Source organism: Oryza brachyantha, chromosome 7, assembly GCF_000231095.2.
Source record: "Oryza brachyantha chromosome 7, ObraRS2, whole genome shotgun sequence".
NCBI lineage: Eukaryota > Viridiplantae > Streptophyta > Magnoliopsida > Poales > Poaceae > Oryza > Oryza brachyantha.
The window spans coordinates 18,628,051-18,651,164 of record NC_023169.2 but is presented as its reverse complement, the minus strand read 5'-3'; the positions used below and the strand labels follow the sequence as shown (position 1 = coordinate 18,651,164).

The window sequence follows — 23,114 nt, the reverse complement described above, 5'->3', positions numbered from 1 at the left end:
ATAGCTCGAAGAACACAACTTATGTACATATATAACATCATATTATATGCAGACACACCAGCAGCACTACGCAGTAAGATACAAATATAAATGGAGTAGTATATACGGGTGGCCCCATTGATCAATCCATCACAAACTGATTGGATGAGCAATATTTTTGTTAGTGATCGTGGGTTCCTGACGCGAGTTAAGAAAAGGAAAAGTCTACCTTTGCGGCGGCCTGGTGCATTTCTGGTACATACTATATATCAACCTTGGGTATATAATATGGTTGTGCTAATCGAGTTACACCATTCTTTTTTTAATATATAATCATTTATATTATTTCAAATTTATTCTAAAATATACTCCTTCCGTTTCATAACGTAAAACTTTCTGGCCATATCTAGATTCATATTAATACTAATGAATCTATATATATATATAAACTATAAGTTTTTTTACTATCATTGAAAAATATAAACCTCGAGGTACCAAAAATTTATACTAAAATTCTTGTTACCTTAAGATATTTTTCAAGAATAATAAAATAACTCATAAACTATATACATTCATCAATTAATAAATTTAGACAATACTAAAACATCTTGAACGGAGATAGTAATTATTTCATACTATTTACAATACTACTTATTTTATCCGCCACTCATCGTTCAATATTTTCCCATTTATCGGTGTCCACCTTCAAGTCACGTTCATTCAATACAATAATCTTGTCTTTTATAATCTTAATATATACTTAAATAACTTTAAAAAAAATTATATTTTATAACCGATACGTTAATAAATTTTCGTACAAGCACGCAGATGGTGATGGAGAGACTATGCAATAGTACGCGTGCAGGGGCATGAGTTAAGACCGACATTGAATTCCCTGTCCGAAGACGGTCGGCCGGCCGGAAGAAGAACCGTCCAGCCACACGTACGTGAGCAGTGCATACATACGTACTCCCTTTATATTTTTTTATACGATGTCGTTGACTTTTAGATTCATATTTGACCATTCGTCTTATTAAAAAATTATATAATTATTAATTATTTTGTTATAATATGATTTATTATTATAGAAGCTTTAATTATGCATTATAATTTTGCATATTTGGATATAAATTTTGAATAAGACAAATGATCAAACGTAATTCTAAAAGTTAACGGTGTCATATATAAAAATAATATGGAGGGAGTACGTGTGTAGAGAGGCTCGCGCGCGTGTGCATGCCTCGTCGAAACGTACGGGTATAGTACGACAAGTGTTATGGGTGTGCGTACGCAGCATGTATACGTGTCGTGTCAGACTGTCAGGTGCTATACGTGCTGGCTTGCGTTGCAGTTGCAGGATACATCGATCAAATTGTGGAGGGCGCATGGACATGGATGGGAGCAGCGGCGCGGAACTGGGATTGGGCGTAGGCCTATTAATGGGTTGGATGAAAATATGTTAAATGGATTGGTTTTAATTTGGATTGTGTTTGGTAAATGGATTGTAACTTCAAATGGTCTGGATTGGATTGGGCTATAGAGACAAATGGATTGGTATGGACTGGATTTGGTTAGGTGATTTTAGGTTCTAAATGGATTTAACCCGTGGAGGGTAAATTGATCTTTTAATTAGATAGCTAATGGATAAAATAATAGACATACGTGAGACTCACATGTAGAAATCGACCAAAATTTGCACAAAGTTGCTTTTATACATAACAGATCATCTTACTAAATTTCAGTTAAATTTGATAAATTTTTATAGTGTGAACGCGAGTTTTAAAATTTTAGGTCCGAGTTTATACATATCAAATGGTGCATCCATTTTGCAAGAGTGGGTTGAATCCATTTTAACCAAATAGGTTGGTGCGGGTTGGGCTAAATCAAAGTTGGATTGGTTTGGATTAGATTCCAATGAAGAATAATTGGTGCGGGTTGGTTTGGTAGACTAATTAGCAAAGAATGTATTGGCGCGGATTTGGATTGGATTATGATCCACTAACAAGCTTACTTGGGCCCAAGCCCCATTCTTGCAAAAAAAAATTTCTTTACTAGTACCCATGTATTCCAAAAAAAATGAAAGGCTGAATAGATTCAGCCCTACTCACTCGCTTAGGCCTCGGCCCATTTCGCCAAACCCTAGCCCTCACTCTCCCATTAGCCTTGATTTTGCCTGTTGCAACGGCAACAGTAGAAAGAGCCTTCTCAGCTATGAGCATTATTAAAACTGAATTACGGAATAAGATGAATGATAAATAGATGAATCACTGTATGATATGCTACATTGAGAGAGATGTTTTTGCTAGCATTGAAGATCGCAAGATTATATGACGTTGCCATGCTACGAGGACACGGAAGCATAAGTTATGTATATATGTAGAGGTTTGTCGTGCATTGTTTTGTAATTTAGTAAATAATTGAGTTCTCATAATTTTCATGACTTACATATATATATATATATATATATATATATATATATATATATATATATAATTTTGTAGGTTCGGGTTTAAGTTCTCTCCCTATTGTTAACCGAGAGTGAAAATCACGAAGACTTGGAGATACATCTCAATAGGTATGTTAATAAAATTTAGCTTAGTTTTGTATTTTTTTACTGTCACTGACCTTAGTTAAATGAATTTTTTTTCATGGATAATCTTGTCTTTACCTTGTGTCCTATGCGTCTGGAAATCCTGGTTCCGCCCCTGGATAGGAGGTGGCGAGAAACGCGCGCGTGCCTTGTGCATGATTCCGAGACGGGGACCGGCCGGCCGATCGATCGATCGATCTATGTGGGACTAGGCTTTGTCGCGGGTAGTGTTCGACATCGGCGTTCACGGAACCGATGGTCTCTCCGATCGTGACACAAAATCATGATTAAATAATCGTGCTCTGCTGGATGACGACGACTTTGGAGATCTCCATATTAAGATAAATTCTGTTTTGCATAGGGTATGCAAGCAGCTGGTCGGTTTTTGGCATATCTCGAAATCAATTTCCGGTTATAATTTGAAATGTTTTGAACAGATTGAAATGCTAAATAGTTAATTCAATCGGAATATGTCAAAACGCGGATGAATTTATTGCGACCGCGAGCGCGCCATGATATGATACCGTAGCGTAGATCGTTTGCGTCGACGGGCGAGAAAGGGAATAGTTTTTTCCGGCGTCGATCGGCAGGGGATCGGAACGACAAGGTTGTGTGATGCTCGGCGGAGATCCGGCTTTTGGCGGTGTCGTTGGCGAGATTTGGGCAGGCAGGCAACGTCGTGCCATGGGAATGGGATTAACGGAAGGAAGAAAGGAGGTTGGCCACTGTCTTTGTTTGCTCTTTCTTTCATTTTTCTCTCACTGATGGATCGATTGGCGACGCCATCCATGACCATGATGCATGCGGTCTTCCATGAAATGGGATTGAGCTGAGTCTATATAGAGAGAGCAAAAGAAAGAAAGGCACGGTGGAATGGAGGCGGCGACCGAGAACGCGGGAGAGGTCGACTCGAGCGCAATAATAAGTAGCTACTAGAAACAGCGCACGGTATTGCCGCGCGCACCTAAATACTCCCTTTGATTTTTTAAACAACACAATTAATTTTTAGATTTATGTTTGACCCTTTATTTTATTCAAACTTTTTTATCAAATATGCATAATTATAAATTATATTTAAATTTATTTTAGTAATAAATTAAATCATAACAAAATAATCAATAATTATATAGTTTTTTAATAAGACACATAGTTAATCATAGATTAAAAGTGAACAACGTTAATTAAAAAATTAGAAGGAGTATAAAGGTTTATTAGGATTATTTATTAGCCAATGATATTTGATGGAATATTATAGACTTGTTAAGCTTAAATATTTGTTACTTGACACTCATTACTTGAGAAGAAGGTAATTCGCAAAAGAAATTCAATGGACGGGAAAGATTTTGTTTTGCGAGCGGTGCGGCCTGGCGCCTGGCGGGTTGCCGCCTGCTGCTAGCTGCTGTGGACTGCAGTGTTACCTGTCTTTAACCTTGCTGCCTTGTGCCTCTCTTATATTGCTAGTACAGGGCCAAGCGTTGCCTTCTCATTTTCTGGACTGTGGGCAGTGCCACGTGGCACGTTCCTAGCCAGAGAAACTGTATAGCTTTCGTATATAGAGATAGATCGTATAAAGAGATAGTGCCGAGACGATGATGGATGCGGCAGTACGGATACATACTACGGCTGTTTTATTTTTATTATTATTATTATTATTATTATTATTATTATTTTCTTTTACCACGCTCGGGCCCTACATATGGCCGAAACAGTCACCTCGTTTTGCGACAGGATTATCACGCGCCGTTGTCGTCCGCCGCAAGGTCAACTTTTCATGCCGCCGCCGCAACAAAACCTGACGACCCAGCTTAATTTGTTAGTCGGTAAAAATACGACTCCGCTTAACTTTTTATATTTACATTTAAACATTCGTCATATTAAAAATTACTTCCTCTAACCTAAATTAATCATCATTATCGAGGGAGTACCTTTAGATACTTCGTATCCCGAGTATTATCAAAATTTTGAGTGGAAATTTTAGTATATAGGGTTATGTTTTGAAGTATGATAAAATGGTTCCGCTAAATTAGCGTCGTAGTATGGACTTTTTTCTTTGAGCAGAGTAGGCCATACCTCAATACCTCATTGTTGCATGAGACATTCAAGACCTACTTGGACCTGGACGTGGATCTGCTTTATTTGGCCTGGCCCATATCATCACATCAAATGGTGAAATAGTCGTGCTTACTCGTATGTCTCATGGGCCTTCTTTTGATAGTTGAGAACTCCAAAGGCCGAAAGTCATTAGGCACGTCTATCTGTCTGTCTATCTATCTATTATCTATCTATACTTCTATTATATAATATAATACCAAAATATAAAACAAAAAAAAGCATTTGGAAAAACAGAGATGCATGCGCAATAAATTTCCATAGTTGAGACAAATATAAATATAAATATAGATGCATTTGAATTATAAAGTTTGGGTATGATTTTATGAGAAAAAATAGTTGATATATATTTTTTAAAAAATATACTTGAGGACTTGATATAGCTATCACTGAAATTACCATGTTCATTTTCACTGTGTATTTTACCCAGACCTCTTTGGAAGCAGTTAGTCGGAGTCAGATATTGTTTACGGAGATTTCGAAGACAAGAAAAAAGGTGGATTTTTACGGTGTCTTTAACACAACAAAAAAGTGCATTATAGTTGTTTTTCTTTGTGGTAAAAAAGTGCAATAGAGTTGATTTTATTTGTGGCATTTTATGTGGTAAAAAGGCATGCGAATTTTTTTGTCTAATAAAATATACTAGTATAGTTTTGTTGTCTGGTAAAAAAATTAGAGTTGATTTTATTTGGGTCTTTGTATGTGGTATAAAAGGCATATGAAATGTTATTGTCTGATAAAAAATAAATAAGTACAATTTTGTTATCCGGTAAAAACTGAGTCTTTTAATGTTGTAAAAATGGCATAGAAACTGTTTTGTTGTTGGTAAAAAGCTTAATAAGTTCAGTTTTGTGGTTGGTAAAAAGCATAAATCCACAGGTAGGTAATCAGGTACAAAAGTTTATTTTAGTTTATTTCTTCAATAAAACGCTAGAAGGAGGGCTTGAACCTCCGACCTTGTGGTTAACAGCCACACGCTCTAACCAACTGAGCTATTCCAGCACATGTTTCTTAGGCTCTTAAATTATTTAAATACTTCTTGGAAAAGACAACACCGATGATAGATATTTGTCACCTTCCCAACTGCCCCGTACGTGCCGCCGACCACCGGAGAGCTCTCTCACTGGCGCGCCGATGTCGTCTCTCCCGACGAGAGTGACCGAGCTGCCGGCGTGCGGACGTACCTGACGTGAGCACCACCTTAGTTAGAGGCGACCAGCAGCCTGACGCCTACATGTACAGCCCCTTGACAGTTTTAGTTTACAAACGCTACATGGCAGCCTCTTACATTCCGTTGAACTTCAAATTAATTAAGGGTGTGTAGCTCCGTATACTTTCAGTAAAAGCTGGGCCAATTTGGTGTATTATCCAAAATAAAATAGGGGTGTTAGCTAGCTAGATAGTATTAGATAACATATGTCAATCTAATCCATTATTGTTGATCATCAGGTCGTTTTAAACTCCCCTAAAGATCACATCATTCAAAACTGAATTTTGCATTTGGATCCTGTCGTATATACACAGGCAGTCAGGCACACAGCTTAGCCTGCTGCTTAATTTGGTCAATGCTGCATTTTTTTGCTTTGCTTTGGCCATCTGTGTTATGCCTGATCTCATCGTGTCCTCCCACTCTGTAGCTCGCCTGCGCTGCTCTACGTGAACTCCACCTCCACCCATCAATCCACCATGCATTCGCCTCATCATCATCGGGCCCCCATAAGAACTCCAACGATTCAATCAAATCAGCAACCAGATCGATCGATCTCATCACTAGCAACTAACAACGCACATTGCGAATTCGCAATTGGTACAATCTTGTTAGCTAGCTAGCTAGTCGATCTACTAGTCTTTTGATATGCTTTAGCTATCTATACTGCAACGCCCAAGAAGAAGAAGAAGAAGATTGAGATGGCGTGAAGCTGAAGAGTTTGTTACTCTGAACGGTCGCGTAAAGCAAACGGATTAGTGGAGTTTGTATCATTGCATTGCATGCCGTCGTCTTCTTGCTTGCAGTGCAATCTATGCAGCGGGATGCTCGCGCTCTTCAAGAGGCGCCCGCGGGCGCTGCTGCTCCGCCGCGCCGTGGGCAGGATGAACGACAGCCGCCGCCGCCGCCGCCGCCGACGCGCGGGCAGCTTCAGCTCCGTGCGCGCGGTGTTCTGGCCGCTCATGTCCATGCGCTCCGAGGCCGACCGCAACGACGTCGTCGACCGGCCGCCGACCTCGTCCACCGACGACAGCGGCGGCAGAGCCACCGTGCGCGCGCCGTCGCCGTCCCTCGACAGCACGCCATCGGCCCCCGCGTCGACGACGGCCGCCCGGGTGCTGGCGCTGCAGGCCCAGCTCGGCGAGGCCGCGGCGCTGGCGTCGGCGTCGACGAAGCTGAGCACCGGCAACGACAAGGATGACGGCGTGGAGGAGGCGTGCAGAAGCTTCGAGAATCACTTGATGGAGATGCTGGTGGAGGAGAGGAAGGTGAGGGACCTCATGGACGTCGAGGAGCTGCTGTGCTGCTGGGAGAAGCTCAGGTCACCGGTGTTCGTCCAGCTCGTCGGCCGCTTCTACGGTGAGCTCTGCATGGACCTCTTCTCCGGCCGTGACACCGACTTGTCGTCCGAGTCTGACGAGTTGTCCTTCTGAGAACTGCAGCAGATGTGAGATTGTGCATATTTTGAGCACCTTTTGTTACAGCATCCGTGAGTTAATCTGTGAAATGCCTATGCTACATCAGAACCTTGTCCATTAGACCATCGGTCCATCACCATCCTCAACTCCTTCACCCTCACCTTGTCAAATTGCACTTTCAACCAAGGACATGGCACCTTTCAACTTCAGTTCGAGTTTCTGTACTTTTTTTTTGATCCAGTATTTTTCGTCTCAGTACATTGAGTGAAAAAAAAAAGCTACTCCATGCCTCATATCCTCATTAAACTTCATAAACACCATACATCGCTCACATTTGTTTTGGGGAGAGGGAACCGCATGGATTTCTAACTATGCGATTTTCTCGGTGATTCATGGGACTATGGGGAGAGACAGTGATAGGGGGAATAAGAGCATTTCCAACTGCTCTTCTAAATTTAGTCTTCTATATCTTAGTTTGGATAGTCATCTTAAACAATTTCATTATCTATATATTTGTGTGTTCTAGCAGATCATCTATATTAGAGCATCTATATTCTATTCTATTATATTTATTGATACATGTAACTACCATGCATTTGTTTTATGTTTTATTAGTGGTTAACGTGGGGACAATTGAGTTTTAGATGATGGAGAGAGAACTCTCTCCTGATATAGAGGACAACTAAAAATAGAGGATGGAATAGATGTTCTATTGGAGCACTATTATTACCGTGCATCCTCTATTTTTAGGATAGATGATGGGATAAAAGAGCTGTTGGGATACTCTAATTAACTTTTTGTCACTCTTACATTTGGTCATAACAGATTTGTCACTGGACCCACGTGTTATAGACACATGAGGACCCACGTGTCATAGACAACAAGTGACAAATTTGTTATCGCCTATTCTTTAAGAGTGACAAAAAGTTAAATGCCCCGTGATAGGCAGGACACCGGTAGGTGTGTATTGGGATTCATCTATATTGAGCTAGTATATGGGAGTAAGGAATATGACATGACAGAGAGAATCTAGACAGTCTACTACGAAAAAGATATAATTGTGCGATGTAGAGAGGGGAAATGTGTACGCAGATAGTTCATTACAATTTTATATTTTTTTTACTCTTTGCACCTTTATAATATCTATCTTAAAACAACGCCCAAAAATTTATTTTCAAAATCTGTGGCAGTGTTTCTGGCCACGTAATTTGTTGGTGTGGCAGTGTTTTTGGCCACCTAAATCTGGTTGACATGGCAAAATAGTGCAGGTTTTAAAAAGAACGTTTTTTGATGAAAAAATAAATATTAAAAAGATGCAATAAATTTATAAAAAGCCAAACTTCCATTGGATATTGGAATCTAGACTTCAGCAGGTGTCTGCCTTCGCTTTGCCCGGAGAGCCCAATATATTAACTGGGCCTTTTGGGGCCTTACATAACCATTACTTTATATATACAAATCATTGCAAGTTGTGCCCACATACGGAACTGTTAGTGGAAATCAGGAAATTGAGTACTGTTAGTGGAGTAGTTGCTTCTCCTGGTCAGCTGACATCGACCTAACCAGCCAGGCACTCACTGATAGAAAGCCAACGAAGAGAGCAAATCACCGAGGGGTGATTACCATCCTTAAGAAGATATCAGGAGGTATTATTGTTTTTATGTAAAATTTGGTACCTCTGGATATCTTAGATACTAAAAGTTACCAAATTTTACATAGAAAACAGTGATACCTTATGGTACCTACTCAAGGATGAAAAAATACTCCTAACTGATTATAAGCCAAACGGTATATTTGCAAATAAAAAACAATTTGTGAATAAAAAATTTATATATGTATTTTCAGTAATATAAAAGTCAAGCTTGAAAAATAAACTTCGATAAGAAAAACCCAAAATCAACTCACAATTTAGGATTGAAAATTCAAAATTTTGGTTTATACGGGAGTTGTTAACGCTTGAGCTGCCCCATAATGAAACCAAGTTGCGAATATCTCCTAATTCCCTAATCCAAGATTGGAGAAAGAACATCTAAGAGGGACCCATAGATAATGTGGTTAGAAACCCATAATAGAGCAGCCAGGCTTGTGCATGCTCAAGGGTTTGGCGCAGTGCAGAGCACCCAGCTGAGATGCGCTAGGTTGCGTACATCTTCAGACAAATGGGCTAGTACAATTTTATTCAGATTGGCATCTTGGAAAGCCATTTTGTTCATCTTGGACTCGACCATTTCCCAGTACAATCTGTTGATGGACGTCAATGGATCGTAGAGACGTACACAAATGGAGGCTGCTTAATGGTTGGGAGAAGAAAATAATTCGTCATGCACGAAATGAGTGTGTCGAGTGACAGTTGGAAAGGATCCCCCAAATCTGTTGAACGAGCTCGAGGCCACATCTTCGTAAGTAGGCGACTGGCTGAATCTCAACGGAAGTTGGACTCGGAGGAAGAAGAATCTACCAAACTCTAATTCAAAACATGGGAATTGCTAACTTTCATGTGACAGAAATTTGGAATGGGTTACCGTAAAATCGTCAACCATCAACTCTGCACAATGATTCGTGCTTGCCTCTAACTCCAGAGATGACGGTATCAGGCCAACTCCGATATATGACCAACAAGTTAGAGCATCCCTAGTAGTACATTCATTCTATTTCCTCATCCTGAAAATAGAAGATAAAATACAAAAATTGAACTCCAGCAGGACATCCATTCTATACTCTATATTTGGATGTAATCAATATTAGGAGAGAAATGATGATGTCATATATGAATGATCTGTTAAAGTATAAAGAGATATGAATGATGAAATTATTTTCGATAATCATCTAAATAAAGATATGAATGAATAAATTTAGATAAACTGATGGAGATGCTTTTGAAGTTAGAGGAAGGGCACGAGAGTGATGAGAAAGGAGAAGAGGGTGTTAGATCGCTGGAAATATGTTATAAGTATGTTATTTTGTTTTTTTAATTTCAAAAGATAACCACCTAAATAAGCGTGTACAAAACTTAAATGCAGATGCAATGGTCCAAAATTCGCACGACAAAAGATAGGAATTTGTGTTACATGCTCTACAGCCACCGGGGGGTGGGGGGGGGGGGGGGCTACCAACTTGACCTGTGCAGAAACACAGCAAGTAGCCAAAGCAGTGAATGGATTTGACCCTTAATCTGGTCGATTCGCAGCCACAGCAACACAGTGCGCCTCTGTGGAGGTTGTCCAAAACAAAGAACGACGCTGGCGAGCAGCGACACGTGAGCATCACCCTATTGTCCTCTAGGATCACGGCAAATTTCCAAAGCCTCACATGCGCATGGACAGGCACGGCTGCCGAACTAATGCCAGTGAAGACAGACGCATGCATCTCCACGCATGGTCAGCCAAACCAAAACCAAAACCACAACCGAGTGTCACCAAACCCCAACACGCGTACGATCGGGACCTTGTAGATGTGGATACATATGCATGGTTGCTGCAAACCCAGCATGGATACATAGCGCCGAAAGTGCCATTCTGATCGTGCATCAACGCATGTTCTGTCCTGTGTGCAGCCATGTGAGATGGATGCACGGGAGCAGAGATGGCAGGAGTTTGCGATGCCAATCCGGTCCTTGTCATCTGCAGCACCGTCGTCAATGCAGAGACACAGGAAAACATGGCGAGTTTTCGGGGACCATTGGACCAACCGCCGGACTATTTTGGTGATGCATTCGTTACAGCCTTCAGGGAAACAGTATTTACTGTGTCGTTATCAGATTGAGATCTTACTTATTTATTTATTTAAAGCTAGAGATATGTAGTGGTTGACATGTTCATCGTTATCAGGGATCACCCTACCGCACTTATCGCAACGTTGATGAGGTAATTACTGGTAGGATTAAATAAATTTAGTTTGAATTCAAATTTAAAAGAAGAAGATAGAAAATTATTTTTAAAAAATCTGCAAATAGTACATTATTTCCATTGCTATCAGGTTTTGAGAGTTTGTGGAAATGACTAAGCTTACTTCATAATTTGGAGCTCCATTTTGAAAATAAATATGAAAAACCAAGAGATTGTTTGCAACATGATTTCTACTTTGTAAACGTGTAAAAAAAGTTATGCCAAAAAATAAATGCAAGTTTGCATTATTTTTCTAGACGTGTCAAGAATTTTTTTTGATTTTTTTATTATGTTCTACATTCTATTTATTTTGTTTCCTTAACATGTCGCAGTTATAGTACATTAATGCAGTTCAAAACTTTGAATATAAAATCTAAAATACAACGAATATTACATCGTTCTTTTTTGTGATTAAAAGCATGGGGATGGGTAACACTCTACTAACAGTAGAGTCAGTTACGAAAGAGTCTAGCCTAATAGTTACATAAGACTTTAGTAGCATTTGAGGTCCTATGTTCAACTTCTCTTTGAAGCAAATTTGTTCACAGTGGCTTCGTTATCTTGCCGGCGGTCTTGGAGGTGTACCGTGTTCTTAACAAAACAACAGTAGGGCCAGTTAACTCTTCTGGTCGTTTTATCGTTGGTGGCACGCGGTGCGATGCAGCCCAGACGCAGCCATGTGCCTCCCCTTGCCTAGTAGACGAGCAACGTTGATAGAAACGATGGAGATGGATTTGCCGATACGACGCGGCGGATGTTAACGTTTTTGATGGATTGCCGCCGCCGGTGGAGAACTCGATAGCCTCACTCATCTTAATTTATGCCTAAAAAATCAATTGGACCACTAGTCGATCCGACACTTTTTATCCATTGGATGAAACGGAGGCTATCATGTCAGGTTCTACCGCTATTCCATTTGTTTTACTCGAGCAAGTTCTATAATATAGTCAAATACTGGCTTCAATTCATCTATAGTTAATTTAATAGTCAATTCATACAATATCTATCTATAAAACATCAATACATGGTTCCGCATGTCATACACACATTTTGTCTTGGGGTCCGTAGGTCCGTATACAGCTGACTATAAATTAGTAGCTCACCTTTCTTTTCTCTTATCTCTTTAAAATATATTTATAGCTGGCTTATAGCCTGCTATTGTACCTGCTCTTATATTGGAGTAAGTTATTTCAGTACTCTTAATATTTGTCTTAAATCAAATATTTTAAAGTTTAATAATTAAATTTATAGAAAACTATTAAACATTTTCATTACAGAATACTCCCTCTGTTTAGGTTATAAAGTATTATTTGTTTTAAATAGATTTTTCTTGATGATTTACACATATAGATATACACACATTAATCATTAGTAATTTAAGTATCCGTATGAATATAGGAAAACCATAAATATATTATAACCTAAAAGGGAGGTAATAAATTATACCGTATCTGTTGCAATATCCTTTATATTATATGATGAAGATATTATAACAATATATTTAATGAAACTAATTTAGTATTATAGATGTTAGTGTATTTTTTTATTATAAAGTTGATCCAAGTTTAATTTAAACTAATCCAAATGACTTAAGAGTATACTAATCTGATCTGGAAAAAATATTACCAGTTTGGGAGTGCCGGATACGATTCGCTTCGGTTACTATGTGGTGAAACGGATCATCGAGACATCGACGATGGCACATCGCGGGATACTCGAGGAGATAGCCATGTGTTCTTGGTACTTGCTTGATTCTTTCTAATCGTGTATCCAATTCTTTATCTGACTGGCGAAAGATGAGAAACAGCTGCACAAACTTGTGTGGCCGGCACGGCTGTATTAATGTTTTCTGTTTCATCAGGGTTGTATTTTATCGATTCTTCAAATCCTCTTCTGGTCGTCTTCCTAAAAGATTCGCTTGTTTGGCAGTTGAGATGCAGAACTAGGGGAAGGCCCAACTGAGATCGTCTGTGGATATGCATCCAGGGGAATGCCTTTTCTGCCCTATACTGTTTCCTTGTTTCTTCAGAAATTTATTGCAGATTGAGTAGTAGAAACTAGAAAGGCCAAAAAAATTGGAACGTAATCTCTTGGGTATTAACCTTATTTCGGGAGCATAGCTGACATTTTTTTAGCTAATCAATCAAGAAGTATCCTCTATATAAAAAAAGGGGTGCAATTTTAGAGCAGCCACTGCATTTGATTGTAAATCAAGAACTATGCTCTCGCTTTCGTAACTTTACATGAAGGTTTGGCATGGGTAAAACTCTCACATTTCTCTCGAGGCGCAGGAAGAAGTATGATACTTGAGCAGGTCTCTTGACATGCTGCTATTGCTCCATTCCATCTTCCAAAAAGAATCAGTTATCATCCGTTCCTTCTTGTCGATTTGGACCTGTCCTCCTGCCAAACTTGAACTGACCCAAAAAAAGGTTGGGTCTTTTTTGCATTGCTAGGAAGAAGAAAAGGTTGGAAGATGGAATGCGAGTTCCACTATTAACGCAGTGCGGCAGCAGTAGTGATCTAGGGGAGGCTTCCCTGGCCTGCATTCTGAAAGCAAAAGCTCATGGAGTCGGCGCTGCCTGCGACTGAGAGAATGTGAGTTCACATGCTTTTGTACTTGGACCCACATGGCCTGCTTGGCTGCTCCATTCGGCGATCCCCCAAAAAAGCTCTCGTTAAATTACCTGCCTGCACATTGATCCATCCATCGATTTATATTATGCACAAGAGATGCAACTTGGTTTTATCCTCCCCAGTTTATAGTCTGATTTTTATCTCTTTTCATCTAGATAGGGGAGTGAGCAACTGAGCACTAGCGAGATTGATTTATAATTGTGATTCTCCCTTACCACACGTGTCTGTATCGCTTCCTTCCATTACCTTTGTCTCTCTCCCTTCCAATTAGTGATCTCAAGGGGCCTTCCACCTGCATCTTTTCACCTTTGGTTGGATATGTATGCGATTGCGGTATGCCTTCTTGCTTCTTCCCAGCCCCTTTCCTCTTCTTTGGAGCTTATGCTTGATTCTTTCGATTGATTACCTAGTAGTATTACTGCAATCCATGCATTGTCAGTTCCAGCTTGTTTTCAGGTGTGTCTGTCCGTATGTGTTATTAATCTTGTTCTCGCCTGCAGAATCTGTTGAAGAAATGATAGTGTGTTCTATCTGATTCAATCAATTTTTTCTCTCTCTTGGGAGCTGGAGGAAAGCATAGTGTAGTTACCATCGTTGGCCGAGCAGTTTCTTGCTGAGCAAATGGATCCGGAGTTTGGGGGAGGCATGGCACCCAGAAAGGTCAGAGCTTTTTCCAGCTAGAACCTCAATCCTGTAGCTCGCTCGAACCAATGCTGAAGTCGTATGGCGTTTGCTGCTGCAGAAGGAGCCATGGCGGACGACGCTGCTCCTGGCCTACCAGAGCCTCGGGGTGGTGTACGGCGACCTCAGCATCTCCCCACTGTACGTGTACAAGAGCACCTTCGCCGAGGACATCACGCACTCGGAGACCAACGAGGAGATCTTCGGCGTCCTCTCCTTCGTCTTCTGGACCCTCACCTTGATCCCTCTCATCAAGTACGTCTCCATCGTCCTCCGCGCCGACGACAACGGCGAAGGTAACCCCCCCCCCCTCCTGCTGCACTGCAAGATTCAGAAGCTTGTTCTTGATGACTGACAAGCTCATGGTGTTCTTGTTGTGCTATGGATTTGGATTTGGCAGGAGGGACTTTTGCGCTCTACTCTCTGATCTGCAGGCACGCCAATGTGAGCCTCCTCCCGAACAGGCAGGTCGCCGACGAGGAGCTCTCCACGTACAAGCTGGAGTGCCCGCCCAAAGTTGCCAACAAGTCTCGAATCAAGGAGTGGCTTGAGAAGCACAAGTCTCTGCAGACTGCTCTGCTGATCATGGTGATGATTGGAACCTGTATGGTCATTGGGGACGGCGTCCTCACGCCGGCGATATCCGGTAATCGTCAGACTGTTCATTCTTCGGTTACCGTTCTTCCAAAGTTGCTTACTTTTTCTCGGTTTCTTACATTTGCTCTCTGATGTTTGTTTTCTCTGTTGCAGTATTCTCAGCGGTTTCAGGGCTTGAGCTCTCCTTGTCCAGGGATCAGCATGAATGTAAGTCTCAAGTCTGAATTCTGAAGTGGAATTGCTTTTCTGTTTTAAGTTTTGCAGACCAACTTCATGAGTTGGTTCATGTATGATTTCTGATGATATCAGTAGCCTAGCAAAATTGTTAAGATTTTGGGTTGATCGTTGTTGGTGGTAATGATGAAAAGTACAAAATAGCCCCAAACTGTACAAACTGCTAAATAATAAGATGTAACCACAATTGTCAGTTACCTGAATTAGAGGATGTAGTTCTGCCAATAGGGACCACTTATAAGTTCTTTAGCAGGGTTATATCACGATGATTGGATTATAAATTTGTCATAAACAGAATCTGAAAGAGAGAAAGATGGAAGCTTTTAATGAAAAAGTACTAGCACTAGCACATTAATTCTACATCACCTGTAAACTTCATATTCATACTTGCCTTTCCATGCTCATTTTTTGTGTTTTGTGTGCAGATGCTGTCATTCCGATAACATGTGTCATACTGGTGTTCCTGTTTGCGCTCCAGCATTATGGTACCCATCGTGTTGGATTTCTCTTTGCACCAATAGTCCTAGCCTGGTTAATCTGCATGAGCGTGCTTGGATTGTACAATATCATCCACTGGAACCCTCAAGTTTATCATGCTCTTAATCCCTATTACATGCTCAAATTCTTGAAGAAGACTAGGAAGTCTGGATGGATGTCTCTGGGGGGAATTTTACTTTGCATGACAGGTAAAATGCAGTTACACCTCTGCTGAGATAAAGTTCATCCCTTCCCTTTGAGCAGTTCTAAGCTAATGGGCTAATAGATGAAGTTAGCAACTCTGACATGTTTAGCCCTGCAGGATCTGAAGCAATGTTTGCTGATCTTGGTCACTTCTCCTACACTGCAATCCAGGTAATTTCACCGGTCTTGTATTTCAGTCCCTTTGTTCCTCATTCACTCCAATTTTTCAGTCAATCACAACTCTGAACCTTGCTTTTGCAGCTTGCTTTCACTACATTAGTATACCCTGCATTGATTTTGGGGTACATGGGCCAAGCTGCGTATTTATCGCAACACCATGCTCTGGACTCAACCTACCAAATTGGGTACTATATCTCAGTCCCAGGTACTTCATGCTTTCCGAAAAGAACATTATAGCAGCTGATGCTTCTGAAGTTTAACTGCTTAGTGTTTGAGGTATCAGTGGGCACTGAAGTAACAGCATTTCTTTTGGCTTGTGCAAAATGCAGAAAGTGTAAGATGGCCTGTTCTTGTGCTGGCGATTTTGGCATCGGTTGTTGGAAGCCAAGCAATCATCAGTGGAACATTCTCCATCATCAACCAGAGCCAGTCCCTCAGTTGCTTCCCGAGAGTGAAAGTTGTGCACACATCTGAGAAAATCCATGGCCAGATTTACATCCCTGAGATCAACTGGCTGCTCATGGTCCTCTGCATTGCTGTGACTGTCGGATTCCGCGATACCAAGCATATGGGAAATGCATCTGGTGAGTATACATGACTTGCCTATCAGCTATCCTTCACTGTAATTTCAAGGTTTTTCACTTCTTTCAAATATATATCGCACGGTAAAAACAGTGTTCATAAACTGATCAAACCATGCGCTCTGAACTTCTGCAACTGGCATGCATTGCATACATTAGAACTTCTCAACTTCTGCAACACATATATAAATCAGAGTTTCTGAACTTCTGCAACTCCATGCATTAGGATTTCTGCACTTCTGCAACACATGAATCAGAGTTTCTGAACTTCTGCAACTCACTTGCATTTGAATCTCTGAACTTCTGCAACACATTTGCATTACAATTCCATTGTGGCGCTTAGATTGTGAGTTGCTGTGCAGGCTTGGCAGTGATCACAGTGATGCTGGTGACGACGTGCCTGGCATCGTTGGTGATCATGCTGTGTTGGCACCGGAGTCCAGTGCTGGCACTCATCTTCTTCCTCTTCTTCGGCTCCATCGAGGCGCTCTACTTCTCGGCATCGCTGATCAAGTTCAGGGAGGGCGCTTGGCTGCCGATCATGCTGGCTCTCATCCTCGTGGCCGTCATGTTCATCTGGCACCACACGACCATCAAGAAGTACGAGTTCGACCTGCACAACAAGGTGACCCTGGAGTGGCTGCTCGCCCTCGGCGACAAGCTCGGCATGGTGCGTGTCCCCGGCATTGGCCTCGTCTACACCGACCTCACCTCCGGCGTGCCGGCCAACTTCTCCCGCTTCGTGACCAACCTCCCGGCGTTCCACCGCGTCTTGGTGTTCGTCTGCGTCAAGTCCGTCCCAGTGCCGCACGTGCTCCCCGCCGAGCGCTACCTCGTCGGCCGCGTCGGGCCGGCGGGCCACCGTTCGTACCGGTGCATCGTGCGGTACGGGTACCGCGACGTTCACCAGGACGTGGACTCGTTCGAGACGGAGCTCGTGGAGAGCCTCGCCACCTTCATCAAGCTGGACGCGCTTTACAGCGACGCCGGGAGCGGGAGCGGGAGCGAGCAGCTCGACCGGTACGAGCGGGAGAACGCGCTCACGGTGATCGGGAGCAACCCGCTCCGGCGGCACCTCAGCTACGACGTCGACGCCTCCCACGACGGCGTGTCCTCCGTGGACACGCGCGTGGAGAACAGCCCGAACGGGATAGTCGAGGTCTCGACGCCGTCGGTGAAGAAGAAGGTGAGGTTCGTGGTGGAGGCGGCGAGCCCGGAGGTGGACAAGGGCGTGTTGGAGGAGCTGCAGGAGCTGTGCGAGGCGAGGGAGGCCGGCACGGCGTTCATCCTGGGGCACTCGCACGTCCAGACCAAGCCCGGGTCGTCGCTGCTCAAGAAGCTCGCCGTCGGCGTCGGGTACAACTTCCTCCGGCGAAACTGCCGCGGCCCCGACGTGGTTCTGCGCGTGCCGCCGGCGTCGCTGCTCGAGGTCGGCATGGTCTACGTCCTATGACGACGACGACGGCGAGGAGATCAAAATAGTCCAATCCCCTGTAAAAATGTATTCTCTCGATCTGCTTGTATACTAAAAGCAGATTCAAAATTCGGCGAAAATTTCTCCGATTTTTCCGGTGCGTTTTGAATTCTTGATCCGTGAAATCGGCGAGATGGCGCACAGCTCCTCCTAGCTCGTATGGGCCACGAACTTTCTTATGAGAGAGGTCTCGAAATTTGGCCCATGTGAGGCCCATGAGCTACCAACATGTAATACAATATGGGCTTAGAGTGGGCTTAGATCAAGGTCCATGGAGTTTTCAGCCCATTAGTGAAATGGTTTGCGAACTCACGACTCGAAACGGGCTTTAGGCCCATTAAATATTCGTCCCGCTTGCGGCCCAGTAAAAGTTAGTCCATTCTCTTATTTAGCCGCACTCGATCGGAGTGACATAGTTAAAATGTTCAGATATTGACATACGTTTTAGAAGGAATTAATTTTATAAAATTAAAATTTAAAAGGTTCAGAAAGTAAAGAAAAACACGCATCATCTCGTCTGATTTCATGATCAAAACGCCACAAAAAATTCCGAGAGAAAAAAAAAATGAGGGGAGCGGGATACTAGCGCATCCTCACGCTCGATCGATGGCGGCGGAGGGAGAAGCCAAAATGAGAAGATCTACACTACCCGGGGTAGCTAAACTGCTGTGATTTTTCATCTGATCCGGCCGTCTTCTCCGCCTCGATCTGAACTCTTGCGTGGCGGGAGCGCCGGAGCATGCCCTAGAATGGGCCGGGGTGCGTTGGAGTTTGGGTTCAGCCTCGGGAAGACAGCAACGGTGAGTAGTTGGGTAAGATTCAGGTTACTGATCTCTAGCCCTTTGGTCCTTTGATGAAATTCCTTCCCTGTTTCGGTAATTGCTAGTGTGCGGTAGCATTGTGTTCCGATTTTAAGAGTGTGATTCTGGTAATCTGATTCAAGCTATTTCTGGATCAACCCAACTAACAGTTCTTTCTCCCTTCCATATTATAATAAGATCTTTTAACTCTAAATTTTATAACGTGAAACAGTGTTAAAGACGAAGAACATTCTGCCCAGTAAAAAAAATAGCAGTAGGACTGCTTGTTTAAGCGCATTTCTACGAGGTTAAAAATTTTGGCATGGTAGGAGGTGATATTTGATTGTAGAAGTGCTAGCAAGTAGCAACTGGCACACCTCACTGACTTTATGCTGTATTTCATTCTGAGTTGATTTTACTCTTACACGGTTAGAAAAAGACAAGACCCTGGTCTTTCCAAACGTTGAATGATCTGAACTTCTGAAGAGTTATGTACTTTTCTACAAGTATGACAATTAAGCTATGCAATGCACCTTGAACAGTTGTGTGATTAGAAACTGTTACGATGAAACAACTTCCTATCAAATGGCACAATGGTTCTTAATCGAAGTACATGACAATCTTCCTTTGTCTTTGCATTGCATTATGGAACTGAACATGTGGTGATGGAATAGACTACTAGTAGAAGCCTTCTCCAGTTACTAGCTACTTCAGAGCACAAGAGTTTTTGTGACAAACGGGCATTAAAAATTGGCAATTATGGAGTTAGTACCGTAATACGGAGAGTTATGTAATGCATCATCATATTCTCTATGCAAGGGTAGAATATAAAATGGTTGTGTTGGTACAAACTAGTTTCTTTTGTCTCATGTTTTAATCAATCAGAAAGGCATCAACTCCTGATGTTCTCGTAACTTCAGAATATATTTATGAATCCTCCATGTTTATTCTAGCCGTAGTTGCTTGCTTCAGGTGAAAGCGCCACGAAGGGACTGGTTTTAATTTGTCTGATGGTTCTGGGTATGAACAACAAGATTAGGTACATTCAATCTCTACATTTTGCATCGTTGTTCTTGTCCTCAGGTCAAATTCACATTCTTAATTCCCTTGACTTATAAACTATACTATCACTTAACTATATGTGCTACGTTTTCATATATGACATCATTTTGTACCTACGGAGATGTTCTTAATACAACGATGAATTGATGATACTGTAAAACAGCAAGATAATAAGTATAGTTTCCTGGCATGATTATCTGTAAATCGTTTGTTCCTGGAAGTCTATAACAACTCAACTGTGTTTAGTTTCTGAACTGTGACATCATTTGATAAAACTTATTTATGCTATGGTGAAAGCTTAGTGCCTTTCTTATTTAGGCTGAATGATGTAATACCCGTGCATGAAATATGAAGCAATGCAGATATTTCCTAGGGCAATTTCAATTCGCCGACTGATTCAGACAGGAAACAATTGAATAAGAAAGTCTAACGTTTGCGAACATGATTAGGCCCCAATTGGATTCCTATTGTCTCCATTGTCTTGTTAGGTCAGTTATTTAGTCTAAGTTGCTGAAAACGACTTGTTCCCTATTCAATTTGTCAATTTGATAATAGTATGGCACAGAATAGCTTGTCCAAGAATCACCAATATGCAGAAGTTTCTGAGAAAAATTGGACCTAGCTCTGGAACACTGGATCCAGGCATTTGAGGTCAAATTGTCCAGTTTGTCCTGCTTTTCCGTCCATTATTTTGTCTGAATAAATGCAAAGCACACTATCTTGAGAAAATTTGAGTTACAGCTCAAGAGATTCTACTACACTAGTGGTTCTGATCTTGTAATCAATCTGAAGTTCCCTCAGATTTTGTCAAAACGATTGAAGCTAAATTGTTGAGATGCTCAGCTCAACTAACCCGCTGTTTTAGGCCTTGGTGACATGAGGTTAGATGGTGAGCTGTTCAGGGTCAGTCTCAAGGGGCCAATCAAGAACCGGTACATGTGTCGAGCCACAGTACGAAAGAGGGCCCACGGTATCAGAATCAGCTCAACCAAGAGCTGAGGAGTGGGCCCACCTTTGCCACGTGGGTGCATGGGGCTCGTCGACGTGGACAGCATGGCATGTGGGGCCAGACGAGGATCGTATGCCACGGCCACCGTCCGTTCAACTCTCTTTGCCTGCATCGAAGGCGCCAGGGGATCTTCATCTTGCGTATCGGTTTCAGAAGCTCTGAAAGGTACAATTCAGTGTTTTGTCGAGCCTGCATATTTATGTCGAGTAAAGATTTTAGGGCCAGGGTTTTTCTCTGCCTTGTCGAAGTCCATAAATTAGTGCAAGCAAATAATAAACCATGTGGTTAAGTACGGCCTAATTGCTCGTATTTAGATGCTGCTATTGTTGATTTGACACGTACTTGGACTTGTTAGCCATTATTCTTGCGACAAACAAACATGCGATGGACAGAGTTTATCATCAACTTACTTACAATCACTATTTCGATGCAGGTTGGACCTACTGATTGCAATTAGTGTACCGTTTCTTTTTTGGCCCTGATTAATCACAGGACAAATGGATCAACATACAGCCCGGGAGAAAGCAGCACAGCATCACCCGTTCCCGGGAACCGGTTATTCGGATTCAGATGCTTCTAAGGTTCGAGCAAGTCATGATTACAGCAGCAATTCTTCAGACATCTAGCATGCCTACAGAATTTTTGATTCAGAGAATGCAGTTAGTCAACAGAAATGCTCGCATGGTTCAACAGATTGAAATGTTCAGAGCAAACCGAACCCAGAAAATGATTTTAGAATGGCCATGTTTTGGCCGTTCGTCCACCGCAAACAAGCAGCCAAAGTAGAATTACCTGCAGCTCGAGAGACGGCGACAGCATCGTGCAGCGGCTTGTGGATCGTCACGGGAGCTAGCAGAGAGCTTGAGGGAGACTTGCCACATACCAACAATTGGCCCATGCTCCTACTGTCCCACCATTACTATCATTCATTTATCTTTTTGTTGTTCCTATTTCACCCTTCACATGCTAATGTTCTCCATTTCAGAATCCTGGGCTGAAGAACAGCCGCTGAAGGTAGGTTTGGTTACTTCTTTGATAGAGCTGCTGTACTTATCTTCATTGAAACTCATAGCTTAGACAGCATAATAATGTCTTAATGAGCAAATAAACCACTTTGGTACTGGGCAGTATATATACTTTGACGGACGGACGTCGCATTCATCTCTGGGACCCAAATCTCAATTGGTGTTGATGGATCCTTACTGATCACGACATAAGATGGTCCCTCTCCGGTATCAATTTCTAGGAAGGCAAGGTGATATGTCAGTCTCCCCTGTACGAGTGGTGTCTGTGTATCCCTGGAAAAAAGAGAATCAAATCTGGTCATCCTCTGTCCATTCATTCCAAGGTGAAAACAACCTTAGTACCTATTGCTGTTCCTTTTTCTTCTTTCTCAGAAAAAAGCATCTGAAAATTAACATCTTCGCAGCACTAATTTGGCTATGAACATCGCAAGCTTTCCTTCATAACCGAGGCTTAACTTTTTTTCCCCTCAAACAAGATAAATGCCTGGAAGGTAACCCTTGATGCCCTGGTCAGTCTTGGCTGTGCAAAAATCATTGGTGCTTTTACTTTGACTATTTATAATTTTTATACAGTTAGTTCATAGTTAATGGAAGTTATATGATTGTAATTATGACAAATATGCATGACTAATATAGCATACTTTTAAGATTAAAATTTTTACATAAAAGGATGAACCATGGAATTTAAAAAGTAAATAATATCAAATGACATATTTGAAACCAGATGGAGTAGTGCTTTTCGAAGTTTTACGTTTTTGCGTCTTGATATCGCCATTGTTCTGTTATTGTCTGAGAAAATGAACTGCCATTTGTAGTAAAGTACATATCTTTATGAACATTTAAATTTTAAAGATCCGACATCTCACTAAAAACTTGAGCGGTTTCTTATAGGAAAATTAGATCACTAAAAACAAGCTACTGGTATATGAAAATATAGGGACAAATTAGGGTAGACATTCTCCTTAA

At 41.8% G+C, this 23,114-nt stretch overlaps 2 protein-coding genes, 1 long non-coding RNA gene and 1 other non-coding gene across 7 annotated transcripts; 3 read left to right on the top strand and 1 right to left on the bottom strand.

Moving 5' to 3' along the window:
- Positions 1 to 5,606: 5,606 nt before the first annotated feature.
- TRNAN-GUU lies at positions 5,607 to 5,680 on the bottom strand. Its single transcript has one exon. It is a non-coding gene; the product is annotated as a tRNA-Asn (tRNA).
- A 987-nt stretch (positions 5,681 to 6,667) lies between these two features.
- On the top strand, positions 6,668 to 7,842 carry LOC121055023. Its single transcript, XM_040526378.1, has one exon. It carries the CDS (start codon positions 6,668 to 6,670, stop codon positions 7,316 to 7,318), a length of 651 nt encoding a protein of 216 aa, XP_040382312.1. The 3' UTR covers positions 7,319 to 7,842.
- A 5,894-nt stretch (positions 7,843 to 13,736) lies between these two features.
- On the top strand, positions 13,737 to 18,341 carry LOC102713380 (probable potassium transporter 9). 3 transcript variants are annotated; one of them, XM_015839824.2, is made up of 10 exons: positions 13,737 to 13,785; positions 14,325 to 14,484; positions 14,567 to 14,801; positions 14,906 to 15,151; positions 15,256 to 15,309; positions 15,762 to 16,022; positions 16,136 to 16,188; positions 16,279 to 16,402; positions 16,527 to 16,781; positions 17,141 to 18,341. In XM_015839824.2, the coding sequence occupies exons 2-10, from the start codon at positions 14,446 to 14,448 to the stop codon at positions 18,229 to 18,231; spliced, it is 2,358 nt and encodes a 785-aa protein (XP_015695310.1). In that variant the 5' UTR covers positions 13,737 to 13,785; positions 14,325 to 14,445; the 3' UTR covers positions 18,232 to 18,341. The 3 variants fall into 3 exon arrangements, with proteins under 3 accessions (XP_015695310.1, XP_006658131.1, XP_006658130.1); XM_006658068.3 differs by lacking the exon at positions 13,737 to 13,785 and adding an exon at positions 13,804 to 14,157; XM_006658067.3 differs by lacking the exon at positions 13,737 to 13,785 and having other exon boundaries at positions 14,191 to 14,484.
- A 435-nt stretch (positions 18,342 to 18,776) lies between these two features.
- On the top strand, positions 18,777 to 22,780 carry LOC107304611. 2 transcript variants are annotated; one of them, XR_001550691.1, is made up of 5 exons: positions 18,777 to 19,052; positions 20,025 to 20,091; positions 22,109 to 22,137; positions 22,252 to 22,471; positions 22,553 to 22,780. It is a non-coding gene; the product is annotated as an uncharacterized LOC107304611 (long non-coding RNA). The 2 variants fall into 2 exon arrangements; XR_001550690.1 differs by lacking the exons at positions 18,777 to 19,052; positions 20,025 to 20,091 and having other exon boundaries at positions 21,568 to 22,137.
- The last annotated feature ends 334 nt before the right edge of the window (positions 22,781 to 23,114 follow it).

Excerpts from the sequence above, each read along its gene's own strand:
- LOC121055023 (XM_040526378.1), top strand. The coding sequence starts at position 6,668 with ATGCCGTCGTCTTCTTGCTTGCAGTGCAATCTATGCAGCGGGATGCTC.
- LOC102713380 (XM_015839824.2), top strand. The coding sequence starts at position 14,446 with ATGGATCCGGAGTTTGGGGGAGGCATGGCACCCAGAAAG. Across the intron at positions 14,802-14,905 it reads CGCCGACGACAACGGCGAAG|GAGGGACTTTTGCGCTCTAC; the intron begins GTAACCCCCCCC and ends TGGATTTGGCAG. Across the intron at positions 15,310-15,761 it reads GTCCAGGGATCAGCATGAAT|ATGCTGTCATTCCGATAACA; the intron begins GTAAGTCTCAAG and ends TTTTGTGTGCAG.